This window comes from Pteropus vampyrus, unplaced genomic scaffold (assembly GCF_000151845.1).
Source record: "Pteropus vampyrus isolate Shadow unplaced genomic scaffold, Pvam_2.0 Scaffold46, whole genome shotgun sequence".
NCBI classification, from domain to species: Eukaryota; Metazoa; Chordata; class Mammalia; order Chiroptera; family Pteropodidae; genus Pteropus; species Pteropus vampyrus.
The window spans coordinates 6,852,559-6,875,414 of record NW_011888827.1 but is presented as its reverse complement, the minus strand read 5'-3'; the positions used below and the strand labels follow the sequence as shown (position 1 = coordinate 6,875,414).

General features: G+C 45.8%; 1 protein-coding gene across 28 annotated transcripts in view; it reads left to right on the top strand.

Annotated features, from left to right (window-relative positions):
* Positions 1 to 22,856, top strand: part of TCF7L2 (transcription factor 7 like 2) — a 189,621-nt gene that overhangs the window by 96,208 nt on the left and 70,557 nt on the right. For 21 of the 28 annotated variants that reach the window (XM_011359273.2, XM_023530133.1, XM_023530151.1 and 18 more), the window contains exon 3: positions 17,323 to 17,466. The exons of 6 other annotated variants lie outside the window; for them this stretch is intronic. In XM_011359273.2, the coding sequence (XP_011357575.1) occupies positions 17,323 to 17,466 (144 nt within the window). Of the gene's footprint in view, positions 1 to 15,610; positions 15,653 to 17,322; positions 17,467 to 22,856 lie in introns of those variants that run through there. One more of the 28 variants, XM_023530135.1, reaches the window with a different exon arrangement.

Genomic DNA, 22,856 nt, shown 5'->3' with positions numbered 1-22,856 from the left:
TGATTTTTTTCTTGGTCCCTTACAGCTTGGAAACTTGAAGATGCAACGATCTGTGTCTTTGGTGCTATCACTGCAAAATGGAAAATCACATGCGTGGACAGAGCCTCATAATCTTTGAGAGTCATGATTCTCTGTCAAGTTGTTCTCTTTTTAATCTTTGGATACTGTTTAAAAACCTCTTTAACTGAGTACACGTCTTCCTCCATGACGTTTAATGGAACTTTATGGACTTCAGTTAAACTCTGAAGTCCTTTTCAGAAGTTATTATTTTTTTAAGTCTTAAGTGCCCTATTAAACCTGCTGAGGAGATAACGTCCTGGGAGGCCATTGATCACATATGAAAACAGTCTAGACTTAACTGTCCTTAAAGAAAATGGCTAATGAAGCTTACACCAACTTCCCACTTTGGACAGAAAGCTCCGACTGGACAAGATGTAATGATTTTTTTTTTGTACAAAAAGGTTTTGCTGCCTCTCCATAGGCTCTTGCTCACTGTTGGCAATTGATGGTGACTTATTTATTTAGCTGAAGATTGACCCACCTGCACAGTGATTACCCAGAAGCCCATGTGAGTGATGCACAATGCTGGGAAAGGGGCAGGAGCTTTGGGGAACAAGGGGGTGCAGTTGTGTTAATGCGAGTCATGCGGAGTTTATTACAAGGCTATACATGAGAGTCAGGAAAAAGAGATGCTGCCGTAGGCCTGGCAGGGATGTGGACCAGAATTCACAGCAACCGGAATTCAGAAGCCAAGCGGGTGGTGCTGGACGTTGGCTCTGGAAGGCCCAGAAGCCAAGGACTGTTCTGGACCCCAGGCTGTCTGAGGGGTAACCTCAGTAGCAGTGTTGCCTGACGTTCTCCTGTGATGTGCTCAGCCCTTTGCTCCGTCTCTTCTCGTCTGTGTGTGTAGTCTCATTACCCTTGTCCGTCTGCAGGCCAGCCTCGTTCTACCACGTGTTCATGCTTCGTGCGTTCACTTTGGCCCTTTGGACTCATGGGTTCCTCTTCTATATCCCTTTACCTTTGGTTCCCAGTTCTTTGTGCATTCCCAATTAAAAGAAAGAACAAAACAAGAAACTAAGAACAAGAATTTGGCCCCACTCACCCGTGTTTGGATAGGGTGTTTGTGCTGGTGATGTCACTGACCACTGTCCAGCCCTGGCTGACTGTCCTTGGGTCCAGTTAGCAGGGAGGGGCTGTCACATGGTTCGTAATGTGCAGCCCTGGTTGGGGTAGGTGTGGTGTGGTGGGCACCAGGACTGGTGTGTCTCCTCAGAGGTGGAAGTGTGTCTACAACAGAAAGCTGTTTTCTCTCTGTCTGTCTGAGTCGAGGAAGTCTTCCCAAAGGATGTGCTGGGGCCGTCTAAACAACCACGAGCACTCAGACATTATTCAGAAGTGGAATTGGGACGTGTGTCAAGGAGGAGATCAATTCGGTCTTCTTCCTTTTGAGGGACGGTGTATACAGTGCTTAGTGTATTCACCAAGAGCATCTCCTTCACCTGTTCTTATGCCCGCTTTTTAACGTTGAGACCTGCAAGGGCTGATGGGTCGACCCGATTGAGATTTCATTATAAAACCAACTACGATGGGACACTCGTGGAAGGAGCACCAGTGACGCTTTTCATGTTGGAGAGGTCTGTTTGCTACTTCACCCTCCACTCAAGGTTCCAAGCACAGATTCTAAAGAGATGGGTGGGTGGGCGTAGTTACCTTTTAACATTTACTTTCACAATGTAGAAGCCCTGTATTCTCTCACATCTGGTAATAGAACTGTTTTGTGTGGGAGCCATGCAGATATACACGTTGTCACACACAGACACACAGGCCTTGAGGGTGTCCATGCTGCATCATTTTGGTGCTTACCTGGGAGAAGGTGCCTTGTTTGCCTGCAGTTGACTTTTCAGTGTGCACATGCGTATTTTGGAGACACCCCCGTGAAGCCTCCCTGGGTGTCCTGGGGTCGCGTTCTGGGCAGAACAGGTTCCAGTAGGGCTGAGGGGCTGGGGAAGTGCAGTGGTGTGGACCCTGCCAGGGCTTTGGAACCAGACGGGCAGCCAGAGGTTTTGGTCCTATTCCTTATTACCTGTGTGATGTAGAAAAGTTACTTACTCTGGAATCCTCTTCCCTTTTCTTTAAAACTTAAAAACAAAAACAAAAACAAAAAACAAACAAACAAACAAACAAAAACAAAAAATACCCAAACTTTTCTGTAATGGAACTTTGTAGTGACAGGTTACCCTGAATGAGGTTCGGCACGGAAAAGGGGAGTTCTTCGATTCCCATAACCAGCTTTTGGAAATGGCAGAGGTAGAGCTTGCCACGGAAACCACTGAAACGCTGTCCCCAGGAGGGGACATCAGCCTTTTGAGTGTGTCCTCACTCTTTCCTTGTCGTCATCATTTTCTCCTACTGCAGCTCTTAGGTGGGAAGGGCTAGAGCAGTGGTCCCCAAGCTTTTTGGCACCAGGGACCGGTGCTTCTATGAGAATCTAATGCCTGATGATCTGAGGTGGAGCTGAGGCGGTGATGCTCTGGCTGGGGAGCGGCTGCAAATACAGGTGAAGCTTCGCTCGCTTGCCCACCGCTCACCTCCTGCTGTGCAGCCCAGTTCCTAACAGGCCATGGACAGGTACCGATCTGCAATCCAGGAGTCGGGGACCTCTGATTTAGAGCATGGGTAGTGTCATTGGCTTTCATCCTCAGCCAGGGGTTAGTGGGACTCTTGCCCCACCTTTACTCAGAAAAAATTCTGGGGCAGAATTCTGATTGGTCTGGCTTGTATTAAGTGACATGTCTGGACCAGTCAGTGAGGCTAGGAATGGGGGATCATGTAAGAAGATAGCAGCTCTCATTGGATCTCACATGACTGGCTGATGTTAGAGAGATCCCTGGGGGAATTAAGAGTCGGTCTTTAAACAAATATATTAATCGATAATTGAACTTAGCATTAAATGAGTGATGTGACATTCTTAGCCCTATGTCTGGTGTGTCTACTAGATGCTCTTCATTAGTTTTCTCCCTTCCTTTCTCACAAGATCGTAAGGACTAGCCTTCTTCGAGCTAGGAACCAGTCATGGAGAGCTCCTTGGTGGAATCCCACATTTTCCTGGGCATCTTCCCCATGCTGTTTGCTGTGGCCCATCTGCTGAATGGGGTCAGGCCTTCTGACAAAGGAGAGCCATGCAGGAATGGTTATGCGATATATTTTAGGACATGCCATTGCAGATATTTTTTTCATAGAGTTCCCAAACCTTAGGCTTTTACTGTTATTTTTTAAATTGGCCAAAATCTTAACATTGAAGGCAAGGATTCTGAAAAAGAAACAGGGTTCAGGCAAAGATAGCTGCCAGCCCTCTCTAGGAGCTGGTCTTTCTCTCTGAGGCTTCCTGTGGGAGTGTAGGTTAAAGAAAGTGTTCTGTTGAGTGCCCACCACGTCCCATGCGCTGTGCTAAAGCTCTCCACATGTCCCTTTAAATTGGATCCTTGTGTCACTTTCACGTAGGTACCATTATTACCCCATGTGAAGAGCCTAAGTCTCAGCAGGTTAATAGCTTACACAGATGTTTGCTAAGGACCTTCCAGATGTTCATCACTTCTGGTCCAACAGACAATACTTAAAAGCGACTGTCAACCAGGGAAGGACGGGAGCCCCATGTTTGCTATGGCTAAAACGAGAAAACTTTTCCTCTAAATTCACAGGCCATCCAGTTCACCCCCTTAACATGTAGGCTCAGTGGTGTAATATATACAGAGTTGTGCAGCCACCACCACACTCAGCTTTAGCACATTTTTACCCCTCCTCCAAACATCCCCGTGTGCCCTTAGTGGTCACGCCCCATTTACCTGATTCCTCCCAGTCCTAGGCAGCCACATGTTTCCTGTCTCTATGGATTTGCCTATTCTGGACATTACATGGAATTGTACAACATGTCGTCTTTTGTGACTGGCTCTTTTCTCTTAGCAAAGTGAGGAACTTTTGATGGATACCTGCCCAAGGTGTCCTCTTCGCCCCTGGCCTTCCGGAACTCAGAGTCCTTTTGCTTCCTTGCCGTTGACTCTGTCTCACTGCCCTGTTTGCTATAAGAAGCCAGAAGTAGAAACCCACAAGCGGACTTTTTGAGTACAAAGAGCATTCTAGAATTAGTAGCGGAATGTTTGGTAGGTTAGAGCTGGAGCTGGGATGGCACGTAGTCCTCCCTTTTAACACCTGGTGACTCCGGTGTTGGTGGGAGGGAGTTAAATGCTGCTTGAGGGGCCGTTGGGACCTTGTTTCCCGGGCATCCACGTCCAGGGGGAATTTCTGCTTTGAGGGGACACTGGGCTGGAGAGGCTTGAGTATCTGCCTCGTGTGACAACTGGGACGATTCCCTTAGTGCTGAGAGGCCCCCAGGGGAGTCTCAGGAAAACTGCTCTCTTCTGTACCACCCTGTCCCCCGCCGCCCCCCGGAAGGCCCGCTGGCTTTCCTCTCCCACCCAGGTCACACTCTTGAGAGAGGAATATTTTACCTTTTCTGTTCTGGGTGTGGCAGGGGCCGGGATGTTATCAGTGTCGGCACTGGGCATAGGACCAAACCTTGCTGGTGGTGCCTGCGGTGAAACTGAAGCTGGGCCTGGGCAGGTTGCTTGTGAGCTGGCTGCCACTGAGCTCGCTGGCCTGTCCCACAGAGATGTGTCCTTGCCAGCCTGGCACATCGGGGATCCTGACAGTGAGGATGGCACAAGCCCTGTCAGGCAGGTCACACTGGTATAGCTCCACAGAGGACTGTTGTCGCCCTTCCCAAAATGAGTGGGAACCTCTGGTCAGGGGGCCAGCCTACAGCTGTGTGGATGCTGGAGGAAGTCAAGCTAGTGTTCACCCTTAAGTAACGCTCCCTAAGGAGATGACTATTCAAATCGCTGTTAATAAATGGAGAAAGTGCTTTTCAGATCACTAGCTTGCTTATCAACTACTTAAATAAAAGGAGCCAGTGTGGGTGTTGCTCACACTTGGAAAACGGGCAGTGGAATATGAGAAGCTGTTACTTGTGGTGAGAGCAGGTGCCTGGGGGGATGTTCGTAGCCTGGTTCTCGTCTTGCTCCCTAGCCATCCTTCGTTTCTTGCTTACCTTTTGGAAAGAAAAGAAGCATGCTGTGCTTCTGTGTACATGTGACGGTGATGCTCTGGGGGTTGGCATGGGGTCCAGGACCTTTCTGGTGTCTTAGGTAAAAATGTGGAGACCAGGATTCTCGAAGTTTCTTTAATAAATATAGGTGTTCAGAGCTGAACCTGACCCCTGAGCGAGAGTAACTGCACCGTTCACGTTCCCAGGGGTGGATGTGGCCCCTGGTCTGCTGGCGACCAGCCCTGTTTCCGTAGGGCAGAGCCAGGTGGCCGAGTGTGTGAGATGGACGTGCACGGCCGGCAGGCATCCGCCTCGATTGGTCGCTGTCTTTCAAGCAGGTGTCTTTTCTGGTCTAGAGTTCGGAGCAGGCAGAGTTCCCAGGTTCCCTTCCCATTTGGGGTCTAAAGAGAAGGAACAGTTGAGTTACCGTCGTGCTGGCTGCCAACCACGCAAGCCCATGTTTTGATGACCATGAAAGTGTGTGGATTTAAACGGGCCACAGACATTCTTGACCCTTTGGAGCTGCTTCCCGCTCCAGTTTTCATTCTCTAAAGCCTTCCCAACCTGTCGGCCTCGGCATGAGTCACTTAACCACACTGCGCCCATCCCCGTGGCCTGGACGACTCCTGGAGTCCAGAAAACAAGCCACACCCCAGGCTTGGTGATGCGTCGTAGCATTCCCCTGCTCTGGACAGGAGGCACCGCAGTTTTGAGTTGGGTCTGGAGTTTGTCCCATCCGCCTTCAGAACTGCCGTTGCCTCTTGTGCCCGTCGCTAGTGAGCTGGCCATGCTGGTCAGCGGAGGCGGTGTAGCGGATGGTCGGTGGACTGACGGCTCCACCAAAGGTCATCGCGGGTGTTGATGCTGGCACTTCTTCCTTGAGCACAGACAGCGTCATCTCAGATCTCACAGATACGCAGACTCACTTTTTGTAGAACGTTCTGGATTGATGAATTGGTCTTGGGCTCAATTTTTTATTTTGTACTTTGGGTTCTTTCATTAAAGGAGATGAGAGAGATAATATCATTGTTTTGCCTGCTGGCTACCAACAGTTTCTCCCAACTTAGAAAAGGGAGTAGTTTGAGTTTTCTTGAGAGATTGAGGTATCTGTTATAGTTCAGCAGATTTCCGAAGCTCTGTGATTTTAACGAGACCTATATGCAGCTGGACCCCTCCTCCTCCCTTTTAGACCATACTAATCTTGCTAGTCCCTTCATACATTTGCAAATGACAATATTCAGGACATGTAAAAAAGTTGTTGGGCTCTGTGGGACCTTGGAAAATAGCTAGGCTTACAGGAATATCTAGTATCTACATCATTGCCACATTTTGCTGGGTTTCCTGATTGCTGTTAGAGGATTGGGGTTAGGGTTGGAAGATTGTGTGGCTGCCTCTGGGTGCTGCAGTGATCTGGGTACTTTTTCAACCTAGGGCCTCTGTATCAGTCCATGTCATAGGAAAAAATTTCAGGCCATTTACCTTTAACGCATTGGTACTCGGTCGGGGTGAGACATTTGACAGTGTCTGGATGCAGTTTTGGTTGTCATAGCTGGGCAGGGGATGCTACTGTCACCTAGTGGGTGGAGAGAGACCAGGGATACTACTGGGGCAGCCTCCCACCACAAAGAATTATCAAAATGTTAGCAGTGCCCAGGTTGAGAAATCCTGCTTTAACACGTTTATTGAGCAACCCTCCTTCCATTAATCCTGAAACTAAAGAACAGAGTAATAAATAGGAAATAATATTTTTAAATGAATGACACCTCAATTTGCAAACGTACATTTTAAGTTCTCTCTTCAAAAAAAAAAAATGTTAAAACTACACAACATGGTAATGTGTGTGTGTGTGTGTGTGTGTGTGTGTGTGTGTATATATATATAAAAGCTAGTAGCTTTTCATGCTTCAGCAAGGTCTGTGATGCAGACAATAACAGCCAGTGAGCTGTTCTGTTTGTTTGTTGTTGTCCAGCAGTGGTTTTAGATCCCGCCTGGTTTAGCAGAAGAGATAACGCGAAGCCAGTACACTGCGTATCTGAAATCCTAGTCTTCCACTCTCCCAATGGTCTTTCTTTTTTTTTAAGTGAGAGAACCAAACCAGATCCTCTTGCTCTCCCAGAATACTGGGGTTTTTTTTTTTTTTGAAGGCACAGCTCCAGATTACCTTCGAGGATTCGCATTCTGCTCTCTAAATCCTGTTCTCGAAAGGAACCATCTACCGACAGTACAGCGTGCATTTCGTGGCTCCTCCATGACATTTCTGGGGAAGTAAATGAAAGGTGTAAATTAAGAAAAACAAGTGTTTGCGGTTCTCGCTTTAACCCACTGTTACACTGAATGGCTTTGCTGAAGAGGGCTGTCACAGCTCTTGAAAACTTGGGAAAACCCACAGCAAGCTGTGCCATTAGTTGCCTTTGGGAGCACAGGATGTTTGATGTGAAAATTATATGGCCACACCTAATTGGCTGTATTTTCACCCCACCAGCTATCAACTCAAGAGGCGACTCTTCCCCCTCCCCTGCTTTTTCAGCAAAATTGTTAACCTGAATCTCATGCTATTAAGAATTCCTTTCTAGTAATCAATCCGGGTGCCATTTTTCAATGTCTTTGTTTAGTTTCCTGTCTGTAGGCTCCAACCCCAACCTTACAAATTTCTAGACATCTGGCAAGACGTGGTTATCAGTCCCTCCCTGATTTGGGGGATGATAAGGCCTGTGACCCCTCACCCTTCCCCCATAATTTATGCTCCCTCCATGCCCTGCAGAAACCTAGCCAGCAGGTGGAATGAACACAGAAGCTCTCTGGACCTCTGTTTCCTGTAAAATGGGAATAATAATTCTTATCCTGCCTGTTTCCCAGAGCCATGTATTTGTTTCAAATAAAAAGTGCTCAGAATTCAAATAGAAATGTTAAGATAATGGCAATTACGCCAAATTGAAACTTCAAAATTAAAATAAGTTTACTCACATACCATACAGTTAACACATTTAAAGTGGAAAATTAATGGTTTTTAGTGTATTTGTAGAGTTCTGCAGCCATCACCACAATTTTAGAGTATTTTCATCATCCCCAAAGAGACTCCATACCCACCAACTGTCACTCCTTATCCCTCCAGTTCCTCCCTCACCCCTGTCTACTTTCCGTGCATGGATCTGTGTTTTGTGCATGTGAGATTACACAATGTGTGGTCCTTCGTGACTGGCTTCTTTCACTTAGCATGTTTTTAAGATTCATCCACGTTGTGGCATGCATCCGTATTTCATCCTTTTTACACAGTCGAATAATATTCCATTGTGTGGCTAGATCACATTTTATTGATCCATTCGTCAATTGATGGTAAGCTTCAGAATTTTAAAAATATGAAGTCAGACCATATTTGTGTTAATTTCCAAAAACGATCTCTTCCCTTATATTGGAAGTTAAGTGCTATTATGGTAAATACTGTTATGGGGCAGAGAGTTCCCAGTGTACGAGTGCTCTGCGTTTTTGAACAGGTACTTACCTCAGCAGAACCAAACATGGGCCCAAAGGTGACTTCAGAGTTCATGGTCTCCTGGAAGCACTGAAGGCTTTTAATCTATAAAAGTAGCTCCTATCACTAGTAACTTTTTCTGTAGTTTGACTAAGCATTGAGACTTCATCTCCAGCGACTCAAGCTTATTCCTGATAGGTGCTGTCTGTCACCTTTGTCTTCATTTTCTCCTCTGGTGGAAATCACGCTAGCGGCATCCAGACGATTGTGATGAGATGAAGCTATTTTCAGCATGGGATTCTTTTAGTTTGGTGTTTGGTTTGCTTGTTTGTACCATTTCTGGTTGTTGGTTTTACCCATTGTAAATATTAAGAGGCCCAGGTATGTTTATATTCTGGAGATAGGAAAGAAAATTCACTTTGTCCACATTTGCCATCCAGGCTCCCAGCTGTGCTGTGGTTGCTGTGGGCCAGGGCAGTGGCTGTGCTGGCTGGACCTGGCCTGGGTCAGCTGCTCTGTAATCAGTTCTGATAACTACCTTCCAGCGCCGTTTTTGGCATTAATGTTCCTTATGTACTTTGACAGAAACTTTTCAAGGAAAACCTGAATATTTAACTTTATTGGCTGTGCATGTAATACATGTGAAGATGGCTTTCACTTTAAGAAGCTAGGAGCTCTTAGTTTTAAGAGAACTCTGAAAACTAGGTGTTCTCTCAGCGTTGTTAATGAGAATATGTGAGTTATTATATGGGTGCTACACTTGAACAGGAGGACCCATCTATGTAGTGGTGGGAGCAAGATGGGGTTGACTCCTCCAGTTCATCTGTGTGATATCTCTGTTGCCATCTACACACACACACACACACACACACACACACACACACACACACACACACAGATGCGCTCTCTCTCTCTCTCTCTCTCTCAGATTTTTCCTTCTCTCTTAAGGTTCTCTTCAACTTGATTTTTACTAACAAAGATATAAATGTTTGGGGTAGAAGGAGGTAGCCTTGGGTGGCACAGGGGTTCATTTGTTCCAGGCCCCATATTCCTTCTTCTATGACTCCATCTCCCCCTTTCAAGTTGAGAAACCCCGAATACCATAGTACTGAGAGAATTAATTACCAGGCAGCTGACCCAGGCTATATCTACCCTGCCTTCTGTCACCTTAACCATCATCCAGGCTGGACCCATTACGATCGCCCCAGGCATGTGTACAAGGACAACAGCCGTGGTTGCTCAAGTATCCGATTGCCAGTAGCATGATAATTTGGGGGGATGACACATTGGGGGCAAGTGTCATTTTGGAACCAGGGATGTTTACGAATGGAGCTGGTGAGCCTTCCCCCAAATTCTCATGTACCTTTCCATTCTGAGTAAGATGGTATCCCGATAGGTCCTGCCTGTGGGAATCTATTGTTTTTGAATATTTATATCCTTATCTTTTATATCTTTCCAATTTGATTCCTCCTTTCTTAATGAACTTTTTTCAAACTATTTCAATTTAATAAGTTTTTATGCAATCAGTATAGTGCCTTTCAACCAATATGATTTGTTTTCATAAACACCCGAGAAGGTTTAAATAACATTTTCTCATAAATTAGCCCTCATTTGCACAGTTATTCAGTTATTACACCATGAAGACCCTCTGGAGTTTGATGTTGTCAGGAAACACATTAGCAGAAAATAGTATGTTATTATCTAATGCTAATAATTGGTTAGTAGAAATGAGAAAAGAAGACATGTAATTGGGGCTCTCGTGGCAAACAAGATGTGAGTTATGAAAACATTTCCAGGAGAAATTCCAGGGCTGTTCTAGAAACCCGTTATTTGCATTTTAAAACATTTAGTCTTCATCGATAAGGTAGAGAGGGTGCTGTTTATCAACCTCCTTTTTTTTTTTTTTTTTCCAGAGCAAAGCTCTAAATTTCCTGAGTGGTCACTAGATTCCCCAGACACACCCCCTATTCCTGGGTTGTCTTTACAACCTCTCAGTCCCATTTTAGACTTTCTGTAGGAGATGTGTGGATTTTAAAGAGAGCGTTGCCTGGTAGGCAACACAGGTCCCAATCAGACTCCTGCCCTTGGCCCTTTGATTCTGCGCAGTGCTGTTTACGGTCCACAGTGACATAGTGCGGGTACACATTCCTTCCCAGAAGCTTGCCTGGAGAGCGGACTTCCCTTCAGCAAGAATCTCTCTAAAAGCACAGTATATCACATGTACCCTATCGGCTAGATTCACCAGGCTTTCTGTAGCCTGTGGTTCTTGGACCCAGACTTCTGCTTCTGGTTCTTCTGTAGCATCATTGCTGGTAAAGGACTATGGACTGATATTTTTTGCCTGAACATGTGAGTCAACTCCTATACTCTCAAAGTGACTGATAAGCATAGTTTTCGCTGCACTTGCTGGCACTTCGCTTGTCTGGAGAAAGTATACTGTTAGGGATAGAGACCCTCAGTTTCATTAGCAGATAATGGCTTGTGAGGTTGCAGGGAGAAGCTTCACTTTGCACCTGCAGAGGTGGGAACCCCATCATGGCTGGAGGAAACAGATGGGAGAGATGCACTGGTGCTCTGCCTAGCGTATGGGTGTCCCAGGAACTAGGCTGGCCTTGGAAAGCACTTCATTTAGCCTTCTAGCTATGTCTGTTTAGAACATCATTCACTGCCTGTATGCCTTGCCTAATCTCCCAACTCTGGATCATGGTAAGTTTAGCCACTTCATGTTACTACCTCTCATCTCAATAAACCCTTGACCTTCACTTAAAGAGTTAACTTAATGTTGTTATCAGGTAAAAAATAAGAGTATTTCCTTTATTCACAATCATCCAAATAACTTTTTTTTTTATTTTACTTTATCCCAAACTCTTTAAACAACTAATTTTGCACCTACTTTTCCTTCATTGTTTGTGATACTAAAAGAAAAAAGTATAGTTTATTTCCTACTTCTCAATAGCTGAGATGGCCCAGAAAAGAAAACAAATTGGCAAAGTTTTCTTTCAACCAAAAAAGTTTTCTTTTTCATTTCAAAAGTTTTCTTTTGAAATGACGCTGCAAATTCCATTCATTAGATCGTATCCCTAAGATATTTTTCCTTGGGCATGTAGAGCTTATAACCGATAAAGGAATGTCACTTTTTCCTCTTGAACGTAACTTTCTTCAGTAAGTATGCACTCTCGTTGTACGCTGGCCATGTCTGTAAATTGAGGCACATTGGATCTGCACCGGGAGCAGTGTGAACCTAGCAAATCCCCTTATTCTGTGTCCTGCCAGCCCCGCAGAGTCGGAGCATGCCGTAGGCTCTTAGAAGTCATCCAACAGTTGGCACCCTCATGTGACATGACAGACTGAGCTCTAGAGAGAGAGGGACATAGAGGGCACACAGCGAGTAAGTGGGAATTAGGCAGTGACACCAGGGCCCCATATCTGTCTCTGTGCTGAACTTGGGACGAGGTGAACTGTGCTTTGTGAAAGGCAAGTGTAAGGACGGACTTGACGTTGGCTCCTGTGGTGATGCCGCCCTTGAGGGCCAAGGCAGACTTTTTCCTACATCCCTTCAGCGCAGTGATTACAGTTCCGCTGCTGCCACCTCTGACAGGGTGGCTCGGTGGTATTGATGCAGGTGAGGGAAGAGGGAGATGCTGTATGTGAGCTGGGTATGTGCCATTCCCGAGCGTAGGCCATTGTCCACCGTATGTGATGATACCGCCTGCCCTGCATGCATGCAAGTGTGCCTCATGTGTGTGCACACATGCACCATGCAGAGACTCTCACCTCGTCGCTCGCACACACCCACGTTTTGAAAAATAATCTTGGAAAAAATGTTGAGTACATTTGCCATGTCAATGATGGTATCCAGAGTTGGGGAAGAGCTGGACCCACCCTTAATGGCGAGAATACTAGCTTTTCTGGAGCCCTGATTAGTGACTTTGCATTTGTGTTAAGTTGTTTGACAACATATTTCAAATGTAATTAGTTCCCACTGAAGTTACCTCACTTTCACAGAGGTGAGAATTATTAATGGAGCTTAAAACTAGACCAGCATGACCTGTAAAGACCTGAACTCACTCTCCCAGGTTATGTATGTGCATGTGGCTTTGGTTGGTCGGTTGCATGGTTGCTGTTGCTTATTTGTTTTTTGGTGTCTTTGTACACACATGTGTGTATATGTAAGTAAATGATGAGCGATATGAGGATTTAACCAATTTTTAAAATGTTATTTTACTGGTTTGCTTCTTTAGTGGAATGGCTCATCAGTGTCTTTCTCTTAAGTGGATTTCTTATTCCTTCAAAGATGCTGTGTTTTCAAAAAAAAATTTTTTCCCATGTTATGCATAGAGCCCTGGACTCCTAGTTTTAAAATCTGAGTGTTAAGTTTTTTTCTACTTGTGCAATCCTAGGTACGTCTAGATTTAGGAATGTTTAACAAATTATAAAGAATTCAGTTGCATCATTTCTAAGACCCATTTCATTTTGCAATTCTGATTTATTCTAGAGACCTACAAATCATCCTTTCTCTCTTGCTGGGGGAGAAACACACATAAAAAATACAACCCAAATGTGTTATTTGGGCTTCTCTAGAGAAGCAGAAACAATAGTGTGTGTGTATGTGTGCGTGCATGTAATTGGCTCATGCCATCATGAAGACTGACAAGGCCCAAGATCTGTGGTTGGTAAGGTGGAGACCCAAGAGAGCCGATGGTGTAGTTCCAGTCTGAGTTTGAAGGCCTGAGAACCAGGAGAGCTAATGGGGTAGTTCAGGTCCAAAGGCTGGAAGTCTTGATCTGAGAAGAGCCAGTATTTCAGGTCAAGTCTGAAGGCAGGAAAAACCAAGGAAGGCAAAAGGAATAATTTCCCGTTGCTGGAATTGGCCGGGAGGAATCAGTCTTTGGTTCTATTCAGGCCTTCGACTGGTTAGATAAGGCCTCTCCACATTAGGGAGGGCAGTTTTACTCAGTCTGTCAATTTAAATTTTGAACTCCCCCTGCCCTCCACCCAAAAAAAAAAAAAAAAAAAGTTGGGCACCTTGTGGCCTGGTCAAGTTGACATATAAAATTAACCGTCACGCCAGACTTTTTTGAGACAGAATTGAAAACGTTTCTTCTTCCTGCCAAAGAGGTGGGCTCAGAATTCTCCCAACAGCCAACAGCTGTTCACCTAGTTGGGTCTGAATAGCATTATTTCATATAAAATCTTTCTCTGGGGGCTTTAGTATTTTTAGGATTTTTTAAAAAATGCTTTTCAACTCCTTCTTCTAGACTCTTTTCTCTGTTTATTTTTCCTGGCAGAGCAAATTGTACTTTCTAGCTCATTGGGTTTCATTCTATTGTGTTCACATTTAAATATTTCCCAGCCACCTGTTGAAAGGGGGCTATAAACTCATAAACAAAATAGTAGAATACACGAGTATTAATACTTTCTCAGTGGCACATCTTGATTCTTGATCTGTGTGGCCATGTCCAGAACTGGCCAACACACAGTGTCGTCAGATCCGGAGTCACCAGTGGACATGAAACCCACCATCCCTTTGCCTCCCTTCTCTCTTGGCATGCCACAGTCTCGTAGCTTCACCTTCCCCAGAAGAAACTCGCCTCTTTAGCTCCTTTGTCACAAATAGGCAGCGTTTCCAGGGAAAGCTGGGAGGCGAATTTAGTACTTAATATTCAAATGTTAAGTATTCATGGGTCCTACCTTCTGGTGACCACATGTCAAAATAGGTCATTGTAACCAGTGGCTACAGAGGCCCTGGAGAAAGTGGGCCAGCAGGTGTGGAGTTGCTCAAGATCCCCTCTCCCTGTCCCAGATATTATTTCAAAAAGTACCAGACACCTACTCCAATATATTGTCTTGGATCAACTCCCTCGTCATACCAGGAGCATGAAGCTCGTGAGGCCTTCATTTACTTTCCTGGAGCGTCTCCAGTTTTTTTCCCCATTACCACTTGATATGGAGTTGGTGGATTATTGAGGTCAGTCTGACTGTGGTTACTAGACAGCTCCAGTCACGATGCCTCTCTCTCTCTCCTCAACCCCAACTTAGACTGGCCTGAGCAAAATGAATGTATTAACTCATAACTGAAAAGCCCACGTTAGCATGCATCAGGCATGGCCCAATCCAGGGTTTTGTACACCAGGACACCATTCCCCTCAGCTCTTGGCTCTGCTCTCCTCCAGGTTGACTTCATTGCATGGGGGCAGATTCAAGTCCAGGGAGATCTTGTCTTCCCTTATGGTTTCAGACCACAGGCTATGGTATGAGGGTGTAATATGTTGAGTGCGTTTGGGCTAAGCACACTTGCCCGTCCCACTTCACCTGAACTACATGGCTTGAGAGTTAGGATGGTGCCTCCTAAATAATTCAGGGTGTACCGATATGTGAAAAAGCACAAATGGATGCTGAGCAGAAAACTCGGCAGACATCTGCTTTTTACTCTTTAGGATCCACTGAAGAGTTTTGCACTTGTTAGGAGACATTGAACTACAGTTGTTTCATGGTACAAAATGACTTTGCACTTATACATACATTTGAATTTGTTTATAAGACATCTTATACCCCTCAAATTTGAAGTGGCTTATAAAACTTCATATCATGCAAAAGAATTGGAAACAAATAACTAAAGAAATTAGAATAAAGACAAAAGCAGGGTAGGCCCGTAAGATGCGATGGGGATAAGATGAATCCCACAGATGTCAAAGCCGTCAGCTCCCGCAGGATTGGTAAAAGCGACGTGCGTTTTTGGCTCTGAGGTTCCCAACCATGGCAGAGTATGTAGATCTACAGAGGGTGTGTGTGTAACATTCCCTCCTAAGCCACAAGCCCCTGTGGGAGCATAGGCCCTGTGGAGAGGTCATGAGGAGATGATAAAGATGAGGTGGCCTGTGGTAACCTTGGACACATTTCTTTCCCAAACTCCTCTGGGGCACCTGCTGCCTAGAACTTTCCCCTTTTGTTCTCAGCGTTGTATCAGAAGACGAAACAAGCAGACAAGGATTGAAACTCCTATATTGCTGGGTTCCTTCTGGGAACAGTCGGAGGGTTAAACCTTGTAAACCATGTTGCCTTTGGTGGAAGGCAGTCAGGTGAGTCACCACTGTGACAAGGCGGAATAGGATTACTTTAGTGGTAAAGCTGGGCTAATCTTGCAAACGGACTAATGCTTGCCTGGTGACTCACCGTCATGATGATGAATGAGTGCCGTGGAGACCAGAGACCTCCAGGGGTGGGCAGCCACGACTTTCTCTGTGGTCTGGGCGGCTCTTACTTGGGGGACAGATTTTGGGGCTGCTGGCATTGGTGGCTTTCAAAGTTCAGACACAGGGACTGCTGCTGCCACTGGAAAAAGGTCCTGGAGCAGCACCACTTTGTAGGGGATCGTGGTCCCTTTTCCTTTGGGGAGTCCACATGGCCTTTGGACGGTTTTAGTCCACCTGGACAGATCTCCCATGGGAGGACCAGGGAATAGGACAACCATGTAAATTTTTCTAGAAATGTGGCTACTGTTTTATAGATTTGTCTGTTCTCTCCAATGATTTTCTGTCTCCCAGTCTTCAGTACCTACTATGCTCATCCTGCTATTTAGTGAATATCAGAACGTAAGATATTGGTTCTTGTGCTCAGTCTCACTTTCTTCATCTTGAATTCTGTTATTCAGGATTAAGAAGGGTGAGAAATTTGTTCAGGGGATTTTCTTTCATATGAAACTATTGTAAACTAGAGCAGAGAAGTTATGCATTCTTTACAATGGACGTAGATATTTTTCTTCTTTACAGACAATTAGAATGATATTTCTTTGTTGTGAACTTGCTCTTCTCAGACCCCAGGTCACCCTTTACATCCCTACATTTTCTCCCCCATTTATAAAGCAGTAGCCAACATCTGGACAGGCAAATGAGTCTACACAGCAGCATCGTGAGTTGACTGAGACCTGGTCCCTATCCCCCCTCTGCCAATCACTAGCTGTGTGACCTTGGGCATGCCCCTTAACGTCTCTGAGGCAGTTTCCTCCTCTGTGACATGAGCATGGCAGTACCTACCTCACAGGGTGGTTGTGAGGAGGAGCGGAAGAACATGCATATACATCCCTATCTATAGCCGCACACAGAGTGGGCACTCAGTACACGGAGGCAGCTCTCACGACGGGCTCCACCTGAGTAGGAGTTCAGTGCCGCACATACTTGCCGAGCACTCAAGGTGTGTGCGGCCAGATCTTTCAAGAGGTCTGCAGGGTCAGTGTAGTTGCTTCTCTCAGAAAAGATTGCAGTCTGGCAGAGGGAAAAGTGTCAAGACAGATCCCTAAACAGCTGTATGGGTGGGAAAATGTAGGGTAGAAACACCAGTACCACGTGGAGAGAGAGAGAGAGAGAGAGAGAGAGAGAGAGAGAGAGAGAGAGAGAGAGGATGAATGAATGAATGAATAAAAATGCTAGCTAGCTGTCTTACAGGGGGCCCAGAGGCAGGAATGGCTGTGTCCATCCAGAAGATGATGGGCAGAAGTGGGAATAGTGGGAATGGATATAACAGAAAGGCTGCATGGAAGAGTTTGTGTTTAAGATGTCGCTAGAGGGGACCCCAGCTGGATGGCAGGGAGGTGGAAGAGTTCTGGGTTCCTGTGGGGAACATCGTAATCCTCGCTCGGAGTTTGCAGAAACGTGTGGGTTAGGGTAGAGAGTCAGGCTGGGGCCGCGAATGCCTTGGTGACTGCGCCCCGCTCCCTCCAGAGCCTTACTCTGTTCCCCTTTCTTCCTGGCAGCAATGCCCCCTCCCTTGCTGCACTCAGGGACATGACTGTCAGCACCTCTACCCCCCCTCAGACTTCACTGTCAGCACTCAAGTCTTCAGGGACATGCAAAGGAGCCACTCCTTACAAAAGGTTGGGGAGCCCTGGTGTTTGGAGGTAGGTCTCGCAGCAAAATGACGGTATGAGATGAGCCAGCTCTGAAATGAAACCACCCGTCCAAAGTTTACCTCCAGCTAGGGCAGGGCCCATCTGCCATGGTCCCTGAGTTCCCGCTGGGTCCTGTCATATTGGGTGCCATGATGTCTGGGTGAACTGACCACTGATAGGTTTATCATAGCCATAAAAGTGCCAGTTTACAGGAAAGGGTGGAGGGTGGTGCTCCCGTGAACTCAAGGTGCCTGACTCCCTGTAAAGGCCAACAGTGCAGTGTTACGTGGCGCTTCCATGAGAATGACGAACAACATGTTATCCCATTAAACTTGACCCCTAGGAAATAATTTTCTGGGAGTCTTTGTAGCTCCTAGTGGAGGAGAAGTTATCACCTCAACTTCGACTTTGTTACTAGTTGTTTAGAACTTATAATTTTCCTTTAGAGTTCAGGGTGCTGAGAAATGCTCGCTCCTCTGCAGTGACAGCTTCCTAAGGCCGCCGTGAAAGGCGTTTCTCACAGATGTTGCTCTCCAAGGACTGGAAGCATTGTTAATTTCCTTTAAATAATTCAATACGTTGTCAATACCCTGGACTGCTCCATGGTCGGGAGTGACAGTTCTCTTCAAATTAGTCGTCCCAAAGGATAAAGGACATCTAGAACATGCTTTCATCTTCAGAAAAGTAAAAGTCAATGCAGATAAAAATTTTAAAGTAACTCTTTAGATTTAAACAGCAAATGATTTAGTACTGCTAGTTTTTTTAAAAAAGAAACGTGAATATTTAAGAGCCAATTAGTAAAGTCCTCTGTCTTTTAAAAACATTTATTGTATACCTGTGCTATGCGTTAGAGTTACAAGGACAAAAGACAGGCCTAGAGTATAGTGTACATGTGTCTTGCTGTGGGAAGGAGGAGAGGTGGACTAAATCATCTTTAAAAGCTTGCTCTAATTTAAGAAGTCATACATACTCCTTTAAGAGAACTGGACACAGAAACATACAGAAGAAAATGCGAACACCCACGATCTTTTTTCCTCGTTTATAATCTCTGAATATTTAGATACATTTCTTTCTCCCCATTCAGGTATCTAAACTTTCAAAGAGCTTCACAAAATTAGAATTGTACACATTTTGTGTTTTCTTTTCACTTGACGTAACACCAAGACTGCTTTTGTACACTATAATGTGTCTTAGTTCTGGGTAGTAACTTACTGGATTGCTGTCTTGTGGGAATCTTCCTATCTAACCATCACCCTTTGGCCAGATGTGAATAAAACCGAGGATGTCTCCGGGGTCTTTTGGACTGCCCGCTCCTCTGATGAATCCTGTGTCCAGATTACCTAGATCCCTGTGTAATGTGTAAAGCCTGTGTCCTTTAACAGCTCAGGGTCTGACAGATCCGGGGTCCCCACTTCAGTGCAGCAGCCAGGGCCCGATGGAAACCTTTTCTCAGCAGCTCCTCCCTCGTCTGGCTTTTAATAAGTGTGGTGGTTCATTCTGACCATGGATGAGAAGGCCATAGTGAACATAGCTGTTCCTGCACCAGGGCCTGGCAGATGGTAACTCACTGATCTTCGTTCGGAGTTATGGAGCAGATAAAGGAGAACCAGCACCCGTTTTGAGTATGAGGAGAAATGAAACAGAAAGACTGGATTTTTGTCTTATTCCTTAAGATCCACGAGCACAGATTAGACCCCCGGCCTGGTTTCCTAGCTTTGCCTTCGAGACACGGAAACGTCTGGAAAGTGCCAGCATGCCCCACTTCCAGGACTGAGTCTACGTCCCCGAACTGTGACTAGGCCAGACACAGAGACACCACTCGGGCTTTGCGAACTTGGGCAAGTTACTTAGCTGCTCTGTGCCTCAGTTTTCCCATCAGCAAACGGGGCTCCCGCACGGGCTGTTCTGAGCATCAAGTGAGGAAGCCTGTGAAGCGGGGCTTGGCCGGAGTTGCTGGTGTGCTTGGTCTGTCACAAGCACCCAGCAGGATTCTTAGGGAGTTGTGCACAGGTAATGTGTGCTTGTGATGGGCCAGCCACCGCTGGGCTAGCTCAGTTGTGTAGCAGGCTTTCCATACAGGCTTTCACAGAAATTAGCTGTGTATTATTGGTAGTCTTCAGGAACTGGGGTGGCGTGTGAAATCCCCATCCATGTATGGATGTGCTACGGACGGCTCTGAGTCGTGCGGTGGAAACTGCATGCGATTGGAGTCAGAGCTGGGTTCGAGTCTAGTGTTCCCTGACTTCTGTCGGCAAGGTGCTTCACCCCTCTGGGACGCAGTCCCTGTGTGAAAAGAGGATGGCGGTGGAATACCTGCCCAGCCTGCTTCACTGGGCACCTCTGAGGATCCCTTGAAATCCTGATCAAAGAGTGATTTCCTATGGTCCAGGCACTTCTGTAAGTGATTTGCCTATATAACCCTTCACACCCTGAAAACCCTAAGAGGGAGGTGTGGTGATTATTCTCATTTTGCAAAAGATTGCAGAGAGAAGGGGCGGAGCTGTACAGCCGCTGTTACTGAGACTCTGGCAGCAGCCCCCGGGTTGCAGCCTTGCGCACCGACCACATTTCACTTGCTACAGGGCAGCCGTGTCGGGTTCTGTTCCACACCCAGCCTCCTTGGGAGCCGGAAGGGATCTTCTGATTCGGGACATCCAAAGTCCCGTTTTTGCTTTACAAGTTATCACATTCTGGATTCGCTCCTACCCCATCCATATTTAGCCTTCTCTCTCTTTCCTTGCAGTTTGACTTGATTCTAAACCTTTAGTTCTCTCCTCGAGGGAATTAGGTTTGTCTACCAGTTGAGTAAATATGAATAAGAAAGTCAATACCCACCTGGGCAGGCATGACTCACTTCTTTCTAGTTAGCTATTCCCGTACATTTTAAAGCTAGCCATACAGAGTCATTACATTGGGGCTATTAACTTGTTTAATAGTGACAATAATAGGGTGTGACCCATGGCATAAATGCGTTCAGATAAGAAAGAAAGTGTTTTTTTTCCTGTAAGTGCTTAGTCAATACCGTTTTCATGGAAATGCTGGCAAACAATCTTTCAGAAAGCTCTTTGTCCCAGTCCTCCCCCCTTCCTTCCTCTTCAGAGCTTCTACAGACTCTTTCTGATCAGTAGGGATTAGCAAGATGGCGCACGGTGTCCCTTCCGATGTTTCGATTGACCTGCCTTTTTGCCACTGTTGAGCCTCTTTTTATTTCGTTTTCAGGGTGTGTGTGTGTAGGCGCATTATTGTTGATATTTGCTTATTAACCTCTCAACTCGAAAAGAAGACTTCTGCTAACTTTGCATAGCTGGTCCCATAGACAGGGAGTTAACCATTTTGGTGAGAGGAAACGAAACTTTTCTTAGGTTTATTAGACCACATCCTATAAATCTGTGGCTTATTCTATGTCTGATTTCTAAAAAAGCATGGCATCACGGCCGAAGTTTTATTTTTGCTCATTACTCATTGAAACAAATATAGATATTGCTTCATTTCCTTGGTACTCTACTTTTCAATACATGTTATGTGTGGAAAATCTGGATTTACACAACAAAGTGCATTAGAAGGGAAGTATTTGCTTTATAAATCCGCATTATAACTGTGGATTAGCAAGCTTTCTGTTAAGCCGAAATGTTTAATTTGTCCTGTCTCCCCGGTGGGGAGCACTGCCCAAGTCGTGTCAAGCTGTGTCAGTCGTGCAGGGGACTCTGACATGATGGGGGCCCACATCATGGTCACCAAGCACTGGGGATATAACTTCACTGAGGTGTTCCTGATTACAGAGAGAAGCAGGATGAGAAAACAGTAAGAATACTCCTGAAGGCAGAGTTCTTATTTTGACATTTTTCCTTCCAGTGTTTTAAAAGATGTTTTAAAAATCATAGGTGGGCTCGTAGCACGTATGCATCGTTTCCTGTTTAGATTACATATCTTGTCATAGAAACACTTTCCTATGTCTGCCACTCTAAAGACTCTTCGTAAAACTTCACCAGTGGTTGTGCGTTCTAGGAGTGGGTTCCCCTCTATGTGCTTAGTCATTGCCCCAGTGCAAACAGACTTGTTTCCAAAGTTTCACTGTGACAGTGCATCGCATCTCATGTGGGACAGGGTGTGAGTTGAAAACAACGAAGACAAAACAGCTCCGGACATTCCAGAATGTCCTCATGGTAGATGTAACCCATGGCTTAGCACATAAGCATATACAAACCCAGATCATTCTGTGCATGTAGACCGGCAGATTCACCCCCCTCCTCAAATTTATTCTCAGGGTGGGATGTCTGGTGAGACCACCCCTATTATTTTGTTATTTCTCCTTTCTCTCATTCCCTCTTTGCAAAGCTTCTTTGTTGAATTCTTCTGGTTTAAATCAGCCCAGTTTCATTCTATGCCTTTTAACCGCTCCAGCACTATAAATGGACACCTCACTGACCAGCTTCGAATTTCTGACACCTCAGTGAAGTCACATTCCCAGTGCATCGTGAACATGATGTAGTCACCCCCAACTTTATCAGGGCCCCCTGATACATGGCTGACACAGATTGGACATCATTTGCACAGCACTCCCCACTGGGCATGCAGGCCCGGAGGGAGAGGGTCATTCCGAGCCCTGTTTCCCGTGGTGTTTGCCGTTCCTGGGACTGAACGCCGTCCACGCTGTTCTTTTCGCTTCGTACGCTCCCCTCCCAGCCTGCGAAGCTGGTGTAGGGAGGAGGAAACCTCGGTGGCCCGCGTGGAGGTCTGTCCTCCCGGATGAAGGTGGATGTGGTTTCTCCGCTACACCAGGCCTCGTGGGCACCTGACACCCCCTGGGACACCACAGGCTGTGTCAGGGCTCTTATCTCTGTGACCACCTCCCTTTTCCCCATTCTTTGTGAGTCACTTGTTTTCTTTGCATCTCTGTGACAAAGGTTATTAATAGAAGAGACTTGGGCCTTTGATGAGTGACTTGTCATCTGCACAGTTTATTGTTTTGGGTCCTCCCCTTTTGTAATTCTCTGAGGTGACACATTCGTTTTTAATGGGCTAAACCGTGTCAAGGGTGAGTTTAAATTAGCCTTAAGACTTTTTATTCCTTACTAGCCCCCAAGTCAAAATACTTCCTGAGTACCCGAAGAGAGGGAGTGGGTGCTTTTCACGGTTGGTTTTGACACTGTCCGTCTTTCTTTGTTGCGATATCTTTGTTTCTCAGAGTACGTTCTATCTTCAGTGTCATCATTGTCAGTGAGGTCGATGTCTGGGATTTGGGAACAGAGGAACCATATTTCAACCCTGACTCCAGAACTGAATTTACCTATTTTTATTAGGGGCACTTGTTGTCAGTTAAGCAAAGTGGAAGACCTTAATTTTAATTCTTCCTGGTCAGGCCAGTCCTGCGCATCTTATTCAAAAAATATGTACTCGCC